Source organism: Meriones unguiculatus, chromosome 2 (genome assembly GCF_030254825.1).
Source record: "Meriones unguiculatus strain TT.TT164.6M chromosome 2, Bangor_MerUng_6.1, whole genome shotgun sequence".
Lineage (NCBI taxonomy): Eukaryota > Metazoa > Chordata > Mammalia > Rodentia > Muridae > Meriones > Meriones unguiculatus.
The window spans coordinates 74420901-74443281 of record NC_083350.1 but is presented as its reverse complement, the minus strand read 5'-3'; the positions used below and the strand labels follow the sequence as shown (position 1 = coordinate 74443281).

The following is a 22381-nucleotide window of genomic DNA, read 5'->3' as shown; positions in this document are numbered from 1 at the left end:
GGAAGGCAGGTTGTGGGAAGAGGCCAGGTGGAGCAAACCCAACATCCTCTGTGAGGAGGAGCTGTCCCAGGGTGCCGTCTCATGGCTGGGTCTGTGTGGACTGAGCCACCAGGGTGCACCTCTCTGTAAAGCTTTGTTTGACCAGTTCCCGTGTTGGCTTGGAAATACACGAGGCTTCCTCAGACCTGACGCTCAGTTTGTCAGAATGGCCCGGCCATCTTGCTGTTAATCTAGGTTGGACCGCCGCTGGAGCCTCTGGTGAGACCACATCCTCGAGTGTGATCTCATGCTCACATTTCATGTCCGTGTCCTCCCACGTGACTCTCTTTGGAGAACTTACTTAACACATGGCCAGGCAGAAAAGAACTTTGAAATGTGGCTTCATGAGCACCAAGCTTCGGATGAAGAGGTTGCAGACAAAAAAAGAAAAAGCACTGACATCTGGGAAATTCCTGTAAATTCATGGGATCTCATCCCAAGAGAGCAAGAAGTACTCATTCTTGCCTGAGACAAAAATGTAGGCCTGTTTAAGGACTTTGATAAGGGATGTTGCTGGGTGCGGGCCAGGTAAGGCTTGAATGTGTCTTCCAAAGGTTCGGCACTAGGAGCTGAGTGTGCAGTGTGGTGATACTGAGGCAGCGGGCCCTGTGAGGTGTAGGCACAGAGTGAGGCTGTGGATGGGTATAGATACAGAAAGGACTAACGCTGATCTGTCAGAGTGTGTCGGTTCTCACACTCGTGGGTTGTTGAAAGGTAAGAGTACCTGGCGCTTGGTTTCTTCAGGACGTGGCCATTGCCTTTTCCTTTCAGCAACTTCATCATGCTGTGAGGCAGCCAAAGAGACCCTCACCAAGGCCAGACTGATGCAACAACTCAAGCTTAGATTTTCAGTCTCTAAAACTTCATAAATAAACCTCCATGTAAAATCCCCAGCACTGGTGACTGTGTTCCAGTGGCACAAACAGATGAGTGTAGCTGATGGCCGAGCATTCCTAGATCTTATTGTAGGCACAGCAAACTCTGCAGTGGGCTTTTGGGCAGGAGCAAGGCAGCTCTTGTCCTCATAAGCGGTCTGTTACTCTGAAGACCGCAGACTTTAACCCCGTAATTTTCATTCACGCGCACAGCTCTCCTTACCTCTCTCTGGAGGTTGATGTCTGCTCCCTGTAGAACCAGCTCCCTCACACAGTCTATGTGGCCGGCGTAGGAGGCAACCATGAGGAGTGTGGTGCCATGCTGCGCGGAGGAGAAAGAGAGGAACGGTTACAACGCCCTGGAGACACCACAGTGATGTTAGCTCCCCCAGAAGAGGCACACTCAGCCAATGGCTTGCTAGTGACTTCAATGCTCACTGGGTGGCAAGCGAACTGGTAAGTTGCTGAGGTTGGAGTCTGAAGGTTACAAATTCACTTACACCCCTGACCTTCAGAGACCATCAAAGAGCAGCATTAGATACAATGTTCTCATTGTATGACTCACACTAAGTGATTCCTGATCCAAACCACTGCCACTAACTCAAAAGCGAGCTGAATGTTACCAGCTGCTTTTCTGGATTTGGAAGATTTTCGTTGTTTGTTTTTGTTTTCGTCGTACACATTTCCAATGTAAGCTGATCATTTCCACTCCCAACCTTTCCAGCCCTCTCTTCAGAATCCCACTTCCCTTCATCCTTCACATCCTCTCCTGTCTCCCCAGTGAGTGCTACAGCGACTGTTGACAGGCTCTGTTGTCTTGACCTTGTGTGGGTCTGTGCTGGTGACCACACATCAGGGAGTTCCTGAGTGCGGTGACCGCAGCATGCCCAGAAGACATTGTTTTCTGAGGCTGAGGAAGGTGAACCACGAGTTCAAAGCCACCATGGGTTACATAATGAATCTGTGTTTTAAATTTTTTTCTAAGCTTTATTTACTTATTTCTTAAGGAAGAGTTGGAGTTTATCTAGAAAAGGTTTTAACTCAGCTTTAATCACGAGTGTTCAGGGGAAGAGAGAGAGCAGCAAGAAAAGGACAAATCCCTCTCAACTGTGGACACGGGTCTCTCAAAAGTCAACTGATTTTTTTTTAATCTTTCTTAATTTCTTCTGTCTCATCTATTGTTCAGTGATGTGCTATTTAATTCCCCTGAGTTCCTGTAGTTGCTAGAGATTCTTTTGCTGTTGACCTTAACTTCTATCACATTGTGAGGTCAGATAGTATAATGGGGTTATTTCATTTTTTTTTCTCAATTTGTTAGGAGTTGTCTTGTTCTCAGGATGTGGCTTGCTTTAGAGAAGCTTTCCTGACCTGCTGAGGAGCCTGTGTATTCTTGAGTGTTTGGTGGACCCTTCTGTAGATATGGAAGGTCCATCTGATGTGTGATGCCATTTAATTCTGGTTTCTCTGCTTATTCCCTCAGTTAAACCCTTTCCTCTGAGGTCTCAGGACTGAAGTGTCAATCTTACTATCACTAACTCCTTCCTGAGTGTGGACAGTTTTTATTTAGACAGGAAATGGGAGAACTCTTGGCACTGTGGTCTGAACATGTCCCTTCAAAATTCTTGCTGGAATTTAATGCCCACTGTGGCTGTGCCTTTTAGGAAGTTATTAAGGAGGGACTTGCCTTCCAAATGGGATTAATGCTCAGATGAAATCACTTGAGGGGAGCTCTGCCCTGTTCTACAGAGAGGCCCCTGAGCAGACACCAAATCTGTAGGCACCTTGGTCTTGATTCCCAGCCTACATAACTGTGAACAATAAATTTCTGTTGCTTATAAACTACCCAGGCCAAAGTATTTTATTATAGCACCTTGAGTGGACTATCAGTTTAAAGCCAATTTATTTAAACAAGCTATAAATACATCCTTTTACATAAGATGTAAGAGAAAATATATACCTCATAGGTCACACAGCTTTCAAAATAAAAATCAACCATGACCTGTAGAAAGTATCAAGTGCCTAATATGGATATTTAAAAGAGAAAAAGAAGCTGGAGAGATGGCTCTATGCTTAAGAAAGCACACTGCTATTGCAGAAGATCCTTGTTTCTAACACTAACATTGGACAGCTCACAACCACCTGTAGTTCCAGATTCAGGGGACCTGATACCTCACACCCCAGTTTTTGGCTTCCACAGCATTTGTTCTGACTCAGAATATATATATATATATATATATATATAATTTTAACAATATTTTTTTTTAAAAAGGGAAAATAGTCTTGGAAATAGAATTAATCTTTAAAAGAGGAAAAAACCTTCATAAATGGATGAAGTTTTAATTCTATACTATGATCAACTAAAACAAAGATTGGTTCCATAGAGAAAGAACAGAAAAAGTATTGTAGTACAATATGCAATAATATTTCCCTTATATTTAAAACCCATTAGCCTGACTGGTTTTTGATTCCTGAAATAGTAAAAGTATTTCATTTTATTGACGAAGTTAAAAAGTAAATTTCAAAACAAATTGGTTTTGAACAAAGCATATGTAAATGTATAAAAAGGTAGCAAAGCCCAAAACAAAAAGACACTGAAATACATGCATTAATAAATCCAAAAAAGGCTGCAAGAATCTTGTAATTCACATCAGTATGGTTAAGTAGGTTAGAGGGATAAGCAAAGCACCCCCCCAAAAAAAAGGGCAAAGATGGCATTAATTTAGGGTTCCCCCAGGCACTGAAGTAGAAGCCTGTAATTCCGGTGAAGCAAGAGATGGAGGCCAGACAGTACATATAACAGTTTGTGCTACCTACTGGGATTCTGTCTCAGAAAATCTAGGAATCCCAGATGAGCACAATTAGCAAATCAAAGCTTTTAGCGTACATCGAGCGTGTGGTCTAGAGATAGAGTATTTGTTCTTTACAATCTGCTGGAAAAGTTAGAAAATGCCTGCTCAGCCTGAGGACGATTTCCAGAAAGGCCCCCGGGGCATTCCTAGCATCCTGAAGTGCCTTGGGTTTCCCAGGTCACCCTGCACCTTAGTTCCATAAGCCGAGGTAGTGACAGTCCAGAGACCAGCCACCCTAGCAATCCTAGAACCCAGATTCCATGCCCAGGTGCCACACGGAAGGGGCAGATGCCCAGTCACGACATTCTAAGAGGAACAAAGGCTGCATTGTCTCCGCATATCCCCTTGTCCTCCCGAACCACTGACGGCTCTTTCAAAGCAGCAGGATTCGGAAGCAGCCATCATTTAGATATATTCCTTGTGTTAAGAAGTCGTTTTTCCAGAAACTTCCTGATCGAGCAACTACTAATTTTTTTTTTAATTTTTAATTTTATTTGTTATTACTCTGTGTGTTTGCTGTGCATGTGTCCGGGGCATACATAGTAAAGCATACGTGTGGAGGTCAGACGACAACTGTGTGGCGTCGGTTCTCTCCTGTCTTTCTATGAGTTCCCAGAAACACGCTCAGTTCATCAAGCTTGTGTGGCAAGGACTCTTACCTGCTGAGCCATCTTGCCAGAGGAGTAAGGGGGCTAATTTACAATCATACTTTTTTTAGTAGTTAAATATCTATTAATGGGAACAAGAATCTTGTCTAAAACAGCTGCTGGCCAGATAGAGACACAGTGTAAGCCCTGTGGGAAGGGGCGGTAGGTAGCACAGGTGACCGAGGGTACCAGAAAGGATGGGCCTGAGAGGTACAACAGGGTGACCCTCAAACTCAGAGGATGATGGAGGCCACAGGTGGTAACTGGTCCCTCCCCCATCGTGCTGGTCAGTGTGGGGCAGGAAGTGGTTCATTAATACCCAAGCAAGACCAGGAGGGCAGTTCACGGGTGCCTGGAGTCCCTCGTAAGTCTGAGTTCTGACAAAGAGCAGATGCTGTGTTCAAATCAGGATAATCGGCAGGAACTTTAATAAAGAGGCTATTCATAAGGAAGTGGGCCGGCAGTGCAGTTCTGGGCTCTGTGGCTGGCCAGCCTTGATGGCTCCTACAATAGCATGAGCACCAGTGCCAGGCTGAATGGGGAGGCTGCTGGCCTCCCTGACTCTCTCCTCTATCTCCTGTTTCCAGCGGATGCCTTATTAGCCAGATGAAACTGAAGGTCTGAGGGAGGGAGACTTCTGGGTCATTTCTTGTGATTCAGAGAGAAAGGGACAGAATGGATCTGGAGGATCCTGGAGACCCAGCGAGCAAACGGGAGCAAAATCTGCCATTTCCTCCTTGGGCTGCTTGTGGGTTTCTCTAACAAATTTGTGTGTCAAAGATGAAAAAGGCACACCCTGTCTCAAGGGAAATAGTTAAGTGTTTTTTGAAAACATTTTGTTTCAAACCACAAAACCATCTCCTAATTTGAGGACCTCCTTGTCCTCAAATTTTGTTGAGAGGTCTTTCTACATACAGAGAATGGATGGCTTCTGGCTGGGGACAGGATGGGAGCCCCAGGTGGGACCTGACAGTGGCACTGGCACCTGGTTTAATTTCCCTTTCTAATTGGCCACTTGATGTCTTTTCCTTTTCCAAAATGAAAGGACAGGAAGCTAGTGGAGGCTTCCGGGTCTCAGCGTTTGCATTCGTTTGTGAAAATCACAACTCCCACCATCACGGCAGCTCACAGGTGCTCTAAATTATCCTCATCTTTCTTTATGAAAGCTGTGCACTAGACAGCCCTTTATTCTTGAAATTTGCCTAATGGAAATCCCCTATGCCGGAGGGCCTTCCGTCCTCGTGTGTAACCGTTTCTGACTTCCTCCACTAGGTCCGCCACTCTACCTTAGGATTCTTGGAAAAGGATAAGGCAAGCAGACACAAGAACAAGCGCACGAGCATGTGGGGGAAGTAGGTTCCCGAGGGGCTCCCGCCTGCTGAGTCGCGGGCGCCCCGGCATGCAGGTACCGCGTCCTTCCGTCCTCCCGTACACTGTCTCTGCAGTCCACATCCACGCGCCCGCTGTTGAGCAGCAGCCTCAGCAGGGCCAGGTTTCCCCTCCTCGCAGCCCAGAACGCAGCGTTGGCGAGTGGAGTTTCCTTCTGCAAGAGCGGAAACAAAGGGGCTCTTAAAATAGAAGTCAGTGACCGTGACCGTGGCTGCTTCTGCGCACACAGGTAACAGCACCCTTCCCAAGGAAGCATTTCCAGATGAGGGATGAGCCTTTGCAAGATCGGCCCCTTCCACACATAAGACCGCGGTGCTCCGGGCCGTCAGAAGTGGTTTGTTTACTGGTAGACCTCTGAGCCCAAGGTCGTCTGCACAGCCATGTCTCACTTCCCACAAAGCCTCACTTTCCTGCCTCTGTTGTATTTGTTCACAGTTTCCTTTTAATTTGATAGGAATTTTCCCCATCCTAGAAGGACAAGGTTCTTCCCAGATGCCATTTCCTCTCTGAAACACGCTGAGGAAGTCCTTTCTTATAAGTGGAGCCAAATTTCCTTCTGTTTTGACTCTCAGAAGGGGGTTAGTGGTACCTTTTCTGTGTCCTCAACATTTCCTAGCCAATTCCAGCTACTGGGTAGGAAACTCACTTTCCCTCCACCTAATATTTTTTTCCTTCAACTGGAACTTGCCAGAAGTTCCAGGTGAGAGCTAGGGACTTTGGGCAGAGAGTGAGCGCTCTTTTGTGTCTGAGTGGCTGCTATCAAAAGTATTTTGGTTTATGGTGTTAGGCCCAAGGGGGGGACCCTAGGGGACCCTAACTTCTCGAGGGGGATGAAGAGAACTCAGGAGACCAATCATCGATGCAAAATTGCAAGAGGTTTATTTTAACCATTGCACAATGGGGTCACCCCTGCTGGTCAGCAAGGAGTGGCACTGGGAGACAAAGGCCTTGGGTTTTTAAAGGATAAAGCATGGGAATTTTCAGGAGTTGCAGTCTTGGCAATTCAGAATTGGATGAGGTATCTAACTTTTAAAATAATTGGTTGGTTCTGGGCACCCTTAGGTCCAGTCAGCCCTGTTGTAAATATCTGGGGAATATCTGATCTTCAAGTCAGCTTGGAATTTCCTGCCATATGAGATATAGCCGCAGTTAAAGGTGGGAGAGTGATTAACTCATCCCGTGTCTGTTCTGAGGAGTGGAGGCTACAGGCTTTGGGTCAAAGGTCAGGAGCTATTCAGGAGAAGGATTGGGGCCATTGGCCCAGTTTCCAAACAAAGTTTTCTCACAGGCGCTGGCCGGTGATTTTCTCTCCACTTAGTAGAGATCTCTGCTTGTTTTCTTCCTTATCTCTGCCCTCACAGATGGCTAATGTCAGGAACTTTTACATTCCTCTGTTCTCTGGAGAAGCAATAAGAGGCTTTAATTAACATGGGCCTAAAACTTGAAAATATAAGTTTATAAGGCAATTAAAAGAAACATAGGTTACAAAGTTAGTCTGATTCTTTTAATGGGAGTCATTGTCTCCTTTTGCTTTAGCTAGAGATCAAAATACCTGTCTTGAACGTTACAAAAAAGAAAAAGTGAGAGAGAACTGAGGTAGACTGCCCCAAAACCCAGATACTATTGTTTGTTTTCTGAACTGAAACACTCCCTCTTGGAAGGAGATTCAGAAGGCTCAAGGAGTAAAAGCTCAAAAGGCTCAGGAAGCTCCTAAAACTTACAAGATTCACATGGCTTCTTCCCAAGGTTTTAGGCTGTAATGATTGCTGAGGAGAGGAAGCCAGCTGTGCCCCTGCCAGTTGGGCTGAGGGCTCCCTGGAGGCAGCTTTGCAAGGTTGTCACCCATGCTGGCGTGGGCTCTTCAAGGATGAAGCTGCTTTTCAGTCACTCATGCTTTCTAAGTGACCCCCATAACTCACTGGTTCACTAAGCCAGATTTGGGTAGAACTGTTTCTTTGGGCTGTCCTCAGTGTCCAATGTGGGGTGACAATATGCAGGACAGGCATGCAACACCAATACACCGCAAATGCTAATAACGCTCATTTCCTTTATGAAGTTACAATAATAGCAAAACACTAAATTCCAAGTATTAGTACCATATAGGATATTGCTATTCTCAGGACATTTTATGGTATATGCATTACCTAATAAAATGATTTGGGGAATGTGTAAAAACATCTCCCTGTCTGCAAAAGCCTATTTTAAAATGTCTTTTAAGTACAGTCACATGCCAAATAACATGTAGGTCAATGACAAACTGTATATACCATGATGGTCTCCTAGGAGTCTGCTGATTAAGGGCACTAGCTATCCTAGTTTGTATGCGCACATTTGGAACTGCCTAACGCCATTTCTCAGAACATCTATTGTTAGGTGAAGGGTGACAACCATGTGGTGGTCCCTCCTGACCGTGGCTTGATTTTCTGTGGTTATAGTTACCCGCAGTCAGCTGTGGTACGAAAACATTCAGTGGGAAGTTTCAGAAGGGAGCAATTAGTTCGTCAGGGTTAAAGTGAGCCCTGTTCTGAGTAACGTGATGAATTCCTGCACTCCCCACTCCTCTGTACAGTGTGTTCACACTGTCACTGACACCCACCCTCTGGTCACTTAGCCACCTCGGTGACAAGACTGACTGTGCTTGTGTCCAGGCAACTCTTACTTGGCCACAAACCCAGAGCAAAGCAGTGACATGGCAATTTCATTGCAGTGGTCCATTACAATTGCCCTACCTTATTAATTTTTGTTATTAATCATTACTTTGTCTAGTTTAGAGACTATCATAAATGTGTATGTGTAGAAAAACAGAATATAAGCGGCTGGTAAATTCCTGTGGTTACTTCTTGAGGGGGTGGGTCCTGAGCAAAGGCATAAGCTCCAAATTGCATTAAATACAGTGCTTCCCTAAGTTAAAATGGCAGTGACATCACCCCCAGCAGCTCAGCAAAGCCATGCACGGTGAGGGTGCCTGCTGGAGGATGATGACAGCATTTGTTGGTGCAAGGATTTCACTGCAGAAGTCTTCTGGTGCATACGAGCTAGTGCTGCTGTGCAGACCTGAAGGAGGGAGGCCAGGTGGAGAGTGACAGACAGATCACAAACATGCTTTGATACTTCTCTGGCTCACTTGGGGGGTGGAGAAGCACTTCAAGTTCCAGGTTAGCCCTTTTCCTTCCCTGAAGGCATAAATCTGACTCTCTTGAGTTTCCAAGCTAACCTGTGCCAAGCGCTCACACCAGAGCCTCCTTCATCTGCCTAACATGTTAGAGTTACTAATTCCCAGGGGTTTGGTGTGAAAAACAGGTCACGCCAGATGATGGAGGGTGAACTGAGCACATGCTTTATGTCACCATGGGATATCTCTGCAGGTTTTTCCTAAAATAAGAACACACACACACACACACACACACACACACACACACACAGAGAGAGAGAGAGAGAGAGAGAGAGAGAGAGAGGAATAATATTTTACTCATTGACTTGTCTGCTTCAAATACATGAGCCTCAAACACCTGGAAAGACCATCTGCAAACAGCAAATGTGTACTGTCAGAATGGGCTTTGGAGTCAGGGCTTGTCTCCTTAGGATGGTTTTGGAGGTTCCTCTTTGGTTTGGAACACTTTTCCAAGATGCTAGACAGTGAGTTTAGTAAAAAAGCTGCAAATATTTCTTTTCCCTCCAGGACTTGCTTTTCCCAGAGGCAGAGGACAGCTGGATAGAACAGTTGATCTGGGATAAGAAAGAGCCAAGTTCAAGTCTGACATCATTTTCCAGCTCTATCTCTTAAGTGAGTTACTTACATTCTCCTGACTCCAGTAAAATGGGGCTGGAAATTATGATACAATATCTCTGTCCTGTGCTGGAGAAGTAAGTGAGACAACACAGAGAGAAGCTCAAGAGGTTCTAGCTACAAATGCATAGCCAGAGTCGATATATTTGCCCAAGTACTATGTCTACATGGTCACTAGCATGGGCCAGGGGCAGGGGAGTGGTTAGGAATGGAGATACATCGTAACTTTGACCCCTGCTTACAAAGGCTTTATAGCCTCAGCAGGAAAATACTGACAGACAGGCCTGCAGCTTTGTAAGTATCAAAGGAGGAGTGCGGCTGCTGATGGTGAGAAGGGAGACCAGATAATGGTCACTGCTGCCGATGTTTGCCCCAGCATCACTCCCCAAAGGGCAGAGTGAAGGACGTGAGGGAGAACAAAAGGAAGGAGATTATGGGGGTCAGAGGTCAGAGACCTCAGGCAGAGCAGATGTACAAATGGAACATGGACTTTATCCTGGGGGTCGAGGGGGTGTTGGAAGGTGGGCCATATCAGCTTTGCATTCTGGAAAAGTTCCAGCGACTGCGCCGTGGAGGAGAGTGAGATGAAGAGCCAGAGTGATGCTGGTAGATGGAAGGTGGGTGACGGAAGTGCGCCGCCATGGGGATGGGAGCAGGAGAGACTGCACACATCTGAGGAGTGGGGCGGGGTGTTCTTGGTCAGCTATGCAAAGGGTATTGACGCCCAGGCTTCTGGGTCAAGTGTCTGTGGGACGGTTGCTGTCACTTAGGCAACAGAGAAGGGACGGGTTTTAAGAACAAGTAATGAGCTCACCTTTGAACACGCTAAGTTCCAACCGCCTGTGGGGGCATCCCAGAAGAAATGGATGTGTGGCCATGGCCTGCGTGGAGGCCAAACATCTTGAACTAATGCTCACGAAATACACACTCTGTGCCATCTGGTATGCCGTCTGCACAAATGTCATTTAATCCTCAGCACAGATCAGCGAGAGGTGGCACACGAGGTAAGAGAGACGGCGGTCAGGGACCAGCGCCAGGTGGCTGCTGCCCTGCGCTGCCTGCTTTGTGAACCACCACGCTGTTCTGCTGCCCTAGCGCTTCAGTAGACGCCAAGGAGTGAGGCTGCAGTCATCTCCAACGGCCCTTCCACCCTCCCTTGCCAAGACAGAAAGTTCCCCCAACTTTCCTTCCACTGGGGGAGTCTATGGAAATCACAACCTCTGGATAACTTCCAAATCCCCTCTGCGGAAGAGATACTCAGAACCATAAAAGGTGTGGGGAGGGCAGGCAAGTCCTGCAGCCTTTAAAGGAGACAATGTCTCTCTCCTCTCCTTCCCTTCCTCCTCCTGGGCTTCCCAGCCATCCAACTACACATGCATTATAAATCTCTATAAAAAAACAAGGGAAATCAAAGACATGATACTTCAAATGGGTGAGTTACACGACAGGTTCAAGCGTGTTTATTTTTGTTTGTTTATTTCCCCGTGGCCTATCCAAATGATTTGAGGTTAGTGGTGAACCGGAGTTCACTATGAGGTAATTTATGTTTTGGGGACTCGGATGAAGCATGTGGGTTCCTGTCTAGCTCGGGCACAGCTGGCTTCAGCTATGGTCATAAAACTCAGCACTGAGATACTTCATCTTCCTGGCTAATATTTGCTCAAGGATGTTCCAGAGATTTCTGGTTAGCTGGCAGTCATGTTTTCTCTGCTCATAAACTTCCCCTATCCCCAACTGAGTAAGGCTCTTGGCAGCCTCAGCCCTGCAGACCAGGACTTGAGTAGTTGGAATAGAAGTTATAAATCTAAAAGCCAATGTATTGGAATCCATGGACCTTACTACACATACACACCACCACCACCACCATTACCACCACCACCACCGACCAAAAAAACAAAACCCCTCCTCTTACACTGTGTCTTAGTTATCTTTCTACTGCTGGGATAAAACACCATGGCCAAAAGCAACTCGGGGAGGAAACTTTACTTAATCTTATTCTTCCAGTTAACAGCCCACTGCTGAGAGGAGTCAGGGCAGGAGCCGCAGCAGAGGCCGTGGAGGGGAGCTGCTTCCTGGCTTGCCACGCCTCCTCTCCTATACCATCCCAGACCACTTGCCCAGGTATGCCCTGCTCAGAACAGGCTAGCCCCTCCCACATCAGTCATCAATTAAGAAAATGCCCCCTTCCCCCAACTGGATGACAGGCCAGTCTGGTGGGGCTGTTTCCTCAGCTGGGGATCCCACATCCCAGACAACTGTAGCCCGTGTTCGGGTGACATAAAACTAGCCAGTGCACACTGTACCTATGTCTATTTCCTCGGCCAGCACAAATTAGCAGTCGCCAGTGAGGCAGGGTAGATTTCTGGGGGCAAGTTGGTACCTGAGAGAATTGAACCAGCAGGGCTGCGGTGAAGAACCCGAGGACCAGGTGCCAGGCCCTGGGTGAGAAAAGAAATGACAGCGGGACGGTGCCATCACAGAGAGCTTGGAAGGCCCACGTGGTCAGATGCACACTGCCCGCATACAGTGACTCCGCCTCAACACAGAGGGCACGGACTGGGATGGCTAACGCCCGGCCCTTCCTCGTGTAGGCATCCAACGACGCATGGGCTTCGAAGGGCCAGAGACTCAGGCTGGGAGTGAAACCGTTAGCCCCTGGCTCCCAAGTTAAAGTTAGTAAATGTGCAATGAAATCGTTAAAGAACACGACGACGTGTTGTCAACCTTTATTAGCTGCCGAATTTGGCATAATGTTGATTCTTTGTGGAGATAATGTGTAGGTAGGCCTGGTGGCTTTCACCACAGTTACTGTAGGAAAAAAAAGAAAAGGCCTAGCGTACAAATGTCATAAAAATCCCCTAAAAATTTACAATAAATTGTCTACAGCTGTTGTAGTTACTGTGGGCTGCTGAGTGTTTTCACACACTGGGTCTAGTGGGAGGCGAGGAGCTAACGTAAGCCTTGACGGGCCTGAAACCCTGGTGGTTCCCTCAAAGCCCTTCTAGGCTAGTCTTTGGTAAATGCTCTTCTCTTCTTTAGCCAGCACAGAGCTCTCTCCTCCCCTCTCTCCGCTCTTCTCTCACTCCAGCACAAAATGTACCCATCTGTCCTCTGGGCCACTGACCTCCCATTCGGAAGCACAGGTCTCTGTTCTTCGAGATTCAAGCCGTACACTCTTATTTTTTTTTAAATATTGTTATTAAAATTTTAATTTCTTCTCTTTTTTGAGATAACTTCCCCCTTCCCTTTCCTCCCTCCAAAGCCTCTCACACACCCCTCCTTGCTTCTTGCTCTTTTTCTAAGTCATGGCCTCTTTTTTCCATTGATTGTAAAGTACATGATGCGTAGGAACAGCCTGGTTTCTGTAATGGTCTCGGTCAGGCTAGATGCTGGAGAAGGGTGTACAGGAGCCCACCCCAGTTTAAAATCCTCTACCTCGTCTTACCTAAAAGCTGCCACCTCATCTGCCAGGCAGCTGTGTGTGTGTGTGCGTGTGTGTGTGCGTGTGCGTGCGTGTGTATGCGAATGGAGGTCAGAGGACAATCCTAGCTGTCATTCCTTAGGTGCTGTCCATTTTTTCCCTTTGGTCTGGAGCTCTCCAAGTACACTAGGCTGGCTGGCCAGCAAGCCTCAGGGATCTGCCTGTCCCTGCCTCCTCAGTGCTAGGATGACAGGCACGTGCCACACGCCTGGATGGGGAGAGAACTCAGACCCTCGTGTTTGTAGGACAAGCCCTTTATCAGCTGGGCTATCACCTCGGTCCAGGAGCTTCCTTTTCACTTGGTCCAATTCCGGAACTTGTTTTAAAAAGCATCAAGTAATGTTCAGCTTCTTTTCAGCTGAGGTTCAACTTCCCCCTTTCCTTTAACCCCCATGGAAGAGGCTGCTTTACTTTTCTAGGCCATCCCACTAGCTCCGTGGTTCTCAACCTTCTTGTAACCCCTTAATATAGTTCCTCATGCTGTAGTGACCGCAGCCATACAATTATTTTCACTGCTTCTTCATAACTGTAATGTTGTTACTGTTGTGAATCCCACCGTAAGTATTTTTGGAGACAGAAGTTTGTAAAGGGGTCTCGACCCACAGGTTGAAAACTACTTCTGGAAGCCCCACCCCCGCTCCTAAGGCTGCGTCTCCTCTATCTCTTGTGAGGATCGCTGGGTCTCTTCTACTTCCAAGCATTCAAGACACTCCCCCTTGTCGCTTTAAAACACATTCTGATTGGAACACGATTCACATACTACAAAATCCTCTCAGAAATGCAATTTTATAGGTTTTGGTTATACAACCATCACCACTGTCCACACCAGAACACTTCATCACTCTCCACAAAGAAACCTGACACCCATTTACAAATTAATATTCCTCCTGGCTCCTAGCCATTACAGCGCTCCTCACAGCCACTGATCTGCTTTCTGTCTCTGTGGACGTTTCCTTTAAGTGGAAGCATGCATTCTGTCTGGCTTCTTTCACTAACCCCATGTCCAAGTTTTCTACATTGCGGCATGTATTCAGGTTCATTTCTTTTGATTAAACAAATTGTATTATATAGTTACATTGGGTGCCATTGTAACAAAATAATTGACAGGAACTTGCGAGAGGATTTATTTTGGCCGTTGAAGAAAGGGAAGAAGGCCAGTTAGCTAGCTCAGCAGATGAGCCAGCTGCTAAACTGGCAATCCGAGCTGATCAACAGGACCCACAAGGTGGAAGGCGAGGGGTCCAACTGCAAGTTGCTCTCTGACCTCTACGTGAACCCACGGCATGCATGTACCCTACCCTTACACAACAGAAGAGTCAGTGCATTTTAAAGACTAAAAAGAGAAGAGATATCAGCTTTATCTTTCCATCCCGCAAATCAGAGAGTGGTGGCAAGCTGCCAGCCAGGAAATGACCCTCCCTAAACACAGCTCGGCCAGCACTCCAGCACCTGGATCTCTGATGTCCCAGTCTCTGGAACTTAAGAAGAAAAAAGTGCTGTTTAAGCCTCCCAGACTGTTATTGACAACACCAGCTGTAACATCTGCTGATGGGCATTTGGAGTGTTCCATTTATGGCTACCTTATTGCTGTGCGTGGGGCCACCTATTTTTGTGTGGACATATTTTTATTTCCATCAGGTACATATCGGAGTGCAATCACTGGGTATGTGGTAATTCTATGTTGGACGTTTTGGGAGGCTGACCAGACTTTTTTAGAAACCACGTCCACGGTGGGGGAGATGGCTCAGGGGTTGAGGTGCTTGCCCTGCAAAGGTGAGGAATGACTCAGAACTCTAGCTTCAGTAAGGAATCCCCAGCACATGATGGCCAGCAGGACTGGCCACCACAGAGACCTTGGCGTATGCCCGAGGGGCTTGGCCTCACCAGATAAGTCGGAAGCCCAATCAAGTACAATTTTTTGAACAATTTACCTAATTTTATGTGAATTGGTGTGAGGGTGTCAGATCCCTTGGAACTGGAGTTACAGATAGCTGTGAGCTGCCATGTGGTGCTGGGAACTGAACCCAGGTCCTCCGGAAGAGCAGACAGTACTCGTAACCACTGAGCCATCCCTCCAGCCCTCAAGTATGACTTTTGACATTGACCTCAGGCTTCCGCGTATACTAGAACACATATGCACTCACACCCATTCACATGTCTGTCCCCCCACCCACTCCATGACAAACAAGCATATGTGATATGTATACATATGTAAACAATGAAAAAAATCAAATAAAATGACCACATCATATTACATCCTCCCGACAATGCATGGTTCCAATTCTTAAACATCTTCACCAACACATTTGCCATTGTCTTGATAATTAGTCATCCTGGGGGTGGGGTGGGGGTGAGGCAGTATTACAATGTGGTTTTGACTTGCAAGTCCCGGGTGGTAAATGATGCTGAACATCTCCTTAAGCACTTTTTGACCATCTGTGGGTCTTAGCGGTTTGCCTGTTATTGTGTAAAGATGCTCAAGTTTCTACCATCATAAAGCAAATAAACCTTCGTCAACTCCGGCTCCCAGATGCAGCCATGGCTGAAAGAGCTGCCTGTTCTTGGGGGTTCCACCTAGCCTCTTGGCAATCTGGCTCCTGAACCTAATCTTTTGCAAAACTGCCCTCGGCAAGCCCAGTGGCTGCTCTGTTATGAAATCCAGTGGTCCTTTTCATTCTTAGTTCAATTTCCTTGTGGTATTTAACACTGAGGTCCTCTTCATTTTTCCTGAAAGGCTAGAGATCCTTGGCTTGAGTGATAACACATTCTTCTGGGTTTTAAAAAAATCCATCTCTGGTTGTACTTTTTCAGTTTTCTCATTGTGATTCTCTTATTCTGTCCATTCTAAAGAGTATTATTATTATTATTATTATTATTATTCGAGCTTGTATGTATGTGTGGTACATGTGTGCTGACAAGTTGGATGACCTGAGTTTGATCCCCAGGACACACAAGCTGTGTGTTCACACAGGTGTGCTTGTTGTGTGTGTATGTTTCAGAGGTCAAAGGTCAATGCCAGATGTCGTCTTCTATTGCTCTCTCACTTTATCATCTGGGACGGGGTCTCTCAATGAGGGGCTCTCTAGCCAGTGAGCTGCTCCTCTGGCTGCCTTAGCCCGCCTACCCTGAGTACTGACATTACAGGCTCAACAAGCCTTCACTTTGAGCTTACCCTGGAGCCGCATCCCCCATCCCTCATTTTAAATCTTGATCTTCTCCCCAGAGCAACACCCTTGGGTTCAGCTAGTACATCATTCTGCCAAATCTCTCCGCTGGCTAAATTCCCACTCTGGGTTCTGTCTCATCAGCACAATTTGTATGGATTTCCATTTGTGCTCAAACTTTATTCCAAACCAAACATTTCACCTATGTCTCCCTTCCCTTCCCTGCTTGTGAGTACTAACATTAGTTAATACATTCTTGAAACAAATCTTTTAAGTCGTTTGTCTAATTCCTTCCATTCTCCCTGTCTACACTCTGGCCCCAAATCCATTTCTTTGAATTTTAAAAAAATTTAATTATATTTTTATTAATTCTTCAAGGATTTCATACAATGTATTTTGATCATATGACGTACACCCCAACTCCTCCCAGATCCATCTGGTCCTCCAAACCCAGAGATGCTCTCCCTACCCTGCCTCTTCTCCAGGGCTAGCCACTGTCTTTCTGACATGCAGATCTCATCCTGTGATTGCTCTGCTCAAAACGAGTTATCATAAGAGACAGATGGTCGGGGCTTTTGAGTTAGATGCATTCGGATTTCAGTTTTAAAACCATAAATATATATCTGCAAATGATAAGAGGGTGTTGTAACTCCTCTATGTCTTTATTGACTAAAAGAGCGAGGTTGGGGGAAGAGGAGGAGAATCAGAAAACGAAGAAAAAGAAAAAGAAAAAGAAAAAGAAGAAGAGAGGAGGAGGAGGAGGAGATGATTATCATCCTAAAGGCCTTCCTGAAGACTGGTTCACCAGGGCACATTTTAAATATTCAATCCATTTGACTATTGCTTTTATTAAAATCTTTCAGCCGGGGCAAATCAATGAATCCCACTTTCATCCCCGAGTGCGGGGATTAACCGGAACGACTTTAGGGAGTGAACTCTTTTAAAAACCAAGAAGAGTGCTTTAGACGCAGAGCCTGCCGATCTAAAGCACTCCCGCCCCGCAGATAAGTGCCGGGAGGAGAGTCGGCCGCGGGACGACCCGGCGGGGGCCTGCCTGGGGATGCTGCTCGCGGCCCGACCTCCGCGGCCTGTTACCATGGCGACGGCCCGGACCCCCGCTGACAGCGTGGAAGCCGGCGGCTCGCGAGCCCGCCGGGGGTCGCCCGGCCCCCCCGACCTCCGTGCTCACCTTGAAGGACATCCTGCACGTGTGGCCGCCGCTCCCCGCTCGCCGCCCGCCGCCTGCCGCAGAGGGGCGGCCCGCGCGCTCCCGCGGACACACAGGGCGGGGCCCGGCCGCGCGCCCTGGGCCCGGACTCCGCGCGCGCGCGCTTTCCCAGCGCTCCGCACTCACGTCACCCCCGCAGGCGGCTTCCACACGCTGACTTCTGCACACTCTGCAGCCAGGCTGAGCTCCTCACCGACCTCCAACATCAGCATCCTCCCCACCGCGCACACACACACACACACACACACACACACACACACACACACACACACGCACACACACACACGCAACTTCTGCAGTGTTCATAGACACCCAGGACTCCCTCCACACCGTATCCTGCACTGCACGCACAGCTTTCGCACCAACGTCCACACTGAAGTCCTCCACCACACGATGGAGCTTCCACGCACGGTGTCCACACTCGCACACAGGTTCCGGACAGTTCTCCACGTTCATGTCCTCCTTCACGCCCAGAGCGTCCACACCCCAGGTTCTCCACATCGCACCGGTGACAGCCTCCACACTCGGGCCAAACCATTCACCCAATTCTCCGTGCAGGTGTCCCACACACAGGGCTTCTGCACACGAAGTCTCCACGCCCAATCTCATTCCTTCTCATTTTTTTTCTTTTGTTCTTTTTCAAGAATATGCGGGTGCCTCCTCCCCCGCCCACTTTGATAGTGTTGGTGGGGAAGTTCTTGAAAGAAACCTTTTGGTTGCATGAGTAATGACCTTCCTTTCTGGAGTAGAAGGGCCATTTTATTTTAATTAATTAATTTATTTATTCACTTTCCATCCTGATCATAGCCCCCTCCCTCCTCTCCTCCTGGTCCCACTCTCCCCCTACACCCTCCCCCTTTCCCTATGCCTCAGAAAAGGGGAGCCCCCTCCCACCAACTCACCCCAGTTCATCAAGTTGAATCTGGACTGAGCACTGAATGCATCTTCTTCCAGTGAGGCTGGGCAAGGCAGCCCAGCCAGCAGGAAATGATCAAAAACTCCTAGGCATATATCCAAAATATGCTCAAGTACACAACAAGGACATTTGCTCATAATGTTCATAGCAGCTTTATTCATAATAGCCAGAACCTGGAAACAACCCAGATGCCCCTCAGTTGAGGGATGGATACAGAAATTGTGGTACATTTACACAATGGAATACTACTCAGCAATTAAAAACAAGGAATTCATGAAATTTGCAGGCAAATGGTGGGAACTAGAAGAGATCTTCTTGAGTGAGTTATCCAAGGAGCAGAAAGACACACAGGGTATATACTCACTCGTAAGTGGATATTAGACATATAATATATAATAAACATACTAAAATCTGTACACATAAAGAAACTAAGCAAGAAGGAGGACCCTGGGTAAGATGCTCAATCCTCACTCAGAAAGGCAAACAAGGAGCTCCACAAAGAGAGCAACAGAACCAAAAAATCTGGGCCTAGGGGTCTTTTCTCAGACTGATACTCCAAGCAAGGACCATGCATGGAGATAACCTAGAACCCCTGCACAGATGTAGCCCATGGCAGCTCAGTGTCCAAGTGGGTTCCATAGTAATGAGAACAGGGATTGTCTCTGACATGAACTGATTGGCCTGTTCTTTGATCACCTCCCCCTGAGGGGGGAGCAGCCTGACCAGGCCATAGAAGAAGACAATGCAGCTACTCCTGATGAGACCTGATAGACTAGGATCAGAGGGAAGGGGAGGTAGACCTCCCCTATCAGTGAACTTGGAGAGAGGCATGGGAGGGGAAGAGGGTAGGAGGGTGAGATTGGGAGGGGTTGAGGGAGGGGTCTATAGCTGGGATACAAATTGAATAAACTGTAAGTACTATAAAAAATTTAAAAATAGAACAACAATAATAAAAACCTGATAGGCTAGGGTCACATTGGGGGAGGAGGACTTTCCCTATCAGTGGACTTGGGGAGAGGGATAGTAGGGGAAGAGGAAGAGAGGGTGAGACAGGGTGGGCATGAGGGAGGGGGCTACAATTGTGATACAAAGTGAATAAACTGTAAAAATTTTAAAAATCAATAAAAATAAAAATAATTTTAAAAAGAAAAACAAAATAAAACAAAAAAAGCAGGCAACAGAGTCCATGTCAGAAACAGCCCCTGCTCCCCTTACTAGGGAACCCACATGAAGCCCAAGGTACCCATCGGCTACATCTGTGTAGAGAGCCTAGGTCCAGTCCATGCATGGTCATTGGTTGGTGCTTTAGTCTCTGTAAGCTCCCTGGGCCTTTATCTTATTTTATTTTATTTAATAACATACTTTTCCTGCCTATATGTTGCACACCTGTCCATTCATCCCATAGACCATATTCTCTTGGTGTGGGCTTGGTGTGGGAAGGTCACTTTTAAAATTAAAAGATATTATTTTAATGTTTAAAAGTAAAAATAAAATTAGAAGTTCCAGCAAAAAAGTGAAAGGCAGATGTCTTACCCTCCAGCATGGGAGGAACCTATTTCTTCAGTCCCTCGTTGACCTGTCTGTCTCTCCCTCCCTCTCCTCAACTGCATTTGTGATGAATATTTTTTTTGAAGTTGTTAAAGATACAAGTACAAATAAAATTCTAAAAACCGAATCCCGAAAGTGGAAATGTTTACTTGTGTGAACTCCTATTTATCAGTTCTTGCGGTTAGTTCTTAGACTAATGGAATCATGTTCAGGAAGTCCTTGCCCGTGTCTGCTGTGTCTGCTGTTTTTCTTCTAGCAATTTTCAAGGTTTCAGGTCCTTGATCCATTTTGCATTGACAACATTTTAGTTTTTCTTAACCAAGAAAGACTCAAACCTTTCCCCTTTTTCTTGCCTATCTATATAGACAAAACAAACTTTCAAGTTGCTGTGGTGCTCTGTCATATGAAACAGCAGGGCCTGTGCTTGCACGGTGGAGGAAGGAAAGAACAGGCATTTAGTTCCGACACGTAGCAGCTGGTTTCCTTGCAAACCCCTGGGAGATGACGGTTCTAGCCCATTCCACGTAGACGCCTGGGGCCCTGAAATGAAGTGACCTGCTAAGGACGGAGAAGGCAGCGCTTTAGCTAATCCTGTTCCATCTGTACAGGCCTCTTCCCTTCCACCTGCTCAGGCTGCCTGTTGAAGTTCTGGCAGCCTCTGGCCAGGGTGCCGATGGGAGCCCTGTCAGTCTCAGGAAAGACTGCGACTCACACAACAACGTGCACACAAGGCTGAGGGCGTTCTTCCTGGGCCCTGTGGGTGCTTGATACACACACCTGGCTAATTCCATCCTCATCAAAGAGTCCCCAGAGGGAACCAAGCTGTTGGGGTCGCCATCAGGCAAGTCCTTCTAAAATGCACTCTGCCACCGCACCCCCCATTTAGCCGTGATCACACTGAGCCTAGCATGGAAGGGAGTCCATGCCTTTCTTACCCAGGCAGGCCTTCCTCCTTTCTTGTCCCCAGCAACCGTTTACTGTTTTTAGAACCGGGCTGGGGGGGGCGTGATTGTGCATCTTGTTAGTTTTAGTTTTTTTCAGAGGTTTATTTACTTGCTGAGTCTCGTGAACTTCGCTCCTCTTCTTGGAGAGAATGTTTTAAAGCTTCATGAACCTTAAGGAACCCACCTCTGGGATGGGACGTTTTAAAACAGGGCAGGGGAAGAGGTGTGGGGTTGAGTGGAGGGGTGGACAGTCGCCCCTACCGTGACATGATGAAGCACAAGATTTTGGGCAGATGGAAGCACCATGCCCATGGGCTTTCCAGACTCCAGAACTATGTCCAAACGAATGCCAGCTCTTTATAAAGTGCTCAGTCTTCGGTATTTTGTTATAGCTACAGAAGATAGGCAGAGGCAGGGTCAGGCCTCTTGTTGTGTCCGAAGCTTTCTCTGGTTGTATAACAGTACATACAAGGCTTGCTTGTGCACACGTGACAGAGTCTGACTTCCTGGACTCCAGGGAAGCTGTTCTGGGTGCTGGTGGTCCTTGTGGTGGTCCTGGTGGTGGTGCTGATGGCGGTGGTGGTGGTGGTAGTGGTGGTGCTGGTGGTGCTGTGGTGGTTGTGGTGTGATGTGATGGTGTGGTGTGGTGCTGTGGTGCTGTGGCGCTGTGGTGATGGGTGTGTGTGCCCATGTGGATGTGCACTGAGAGGGTCCCTTGCATTGGGGATCTGTTCAGGAAGAGAAGGTCACCGTGGATACGATGCCTCACGTTGCTACAAGCGTTTGTGACTTAGGGAGAAAACTGCAGTGGCAGAACAGACAATGGTATCACTAAGGCCACGCGTCACCCCGTGCCCTGGATTTCTTGTTTAAATCACGTGCAGTTGGTTTCTCCCTTGGTTTCCACTGGAAGACCCCTGCGAGAGGCGAGACCGGAAGGAAGAGGTCTCAAGGACTAGGACAAAAAGGACAAAGGACAAAGGACCAGGAACTAACCCGCGTTAACCAGGCTCTGTGTTGACGTTTTGAATGTGCCTCAGACTTTAATGCTCCTTCTAGGCAAAAGCTGTCACTGCTGAAAAAAAGAAAACGAAACAAAACCAAGCGAGAGCCTTGGCGGGTGAGAAACGCGATTGTCACAGGGGTTTGAGCCCAGGCTGGCAAAGCCCCTGCTCTCCCAGTGTATTAGTTCTCAGTTCGAAGGCAAAGTTTGTTGAAGCAGTGTGAGGAGGAACTCACTTCACAACGCTGGGACTGTGGATGACACCCGACCAGCAAGCCTGTAGCCTGTCGTCTGGGTCGCTGAGTGAGCCTCTGCCACCTCGCTTTAGGAGAGCTGCGGAACCAGCCTCTGGGTGGACACTGAGTCACTCACGGACACAGGAAGAGCAGCCTCACGGAGGACTCGGCTCTCTCTCCGGTGCAGGGCGACCCTCTGGGCTGCAGCAGCAGGACCCTGTCCCCTCCATCCAGCGGACAGATACAGTAGTGGGGTCTGGCCTGGCACCATACAA

The 22381-nt window shown here is 47.4% G+C and overlaps 1 protein-coding gene across 3 annotated transcripts in view; it reads right to left on the bottom strand.

Annotated features, from left to right (window-relative positions):
* The window catches only part of Ankrd29 (ankyrin repeat domain 29), a 46332-nt gene extending 28716 nt beyond the window's left edge, over nt 1-17616 (bottom strand). Inside the window, exons 1-3 of one of the 3 annotated variants that reach the window (XM_021645425.2) lie at nt 17421-17616; nt 5843-5953; nt 1138-1236 (exon numbers count right to left, since the gene is read on the bottom strand). In XM_021645425.2, the coding sequence (XP_021501100.1) occupies nt 1138-1236; nt 5843-5953; nt 17421-17432 (222 nt within the window). In that variant the 5' untranslated portion in view covers nt 17433-17616. Of the gene's footprint in view, nt 1-1137; nt 1237-5696; nt 5954-17420 lie in introns of those variants that run through there. The other 2 variants (XM_060377669.1, XM_060377668.1) reach the window with 2 other exon arrangements.
* Between the last annotated feature and the right edge of the window lie 4765 nt (nt 17617-22381).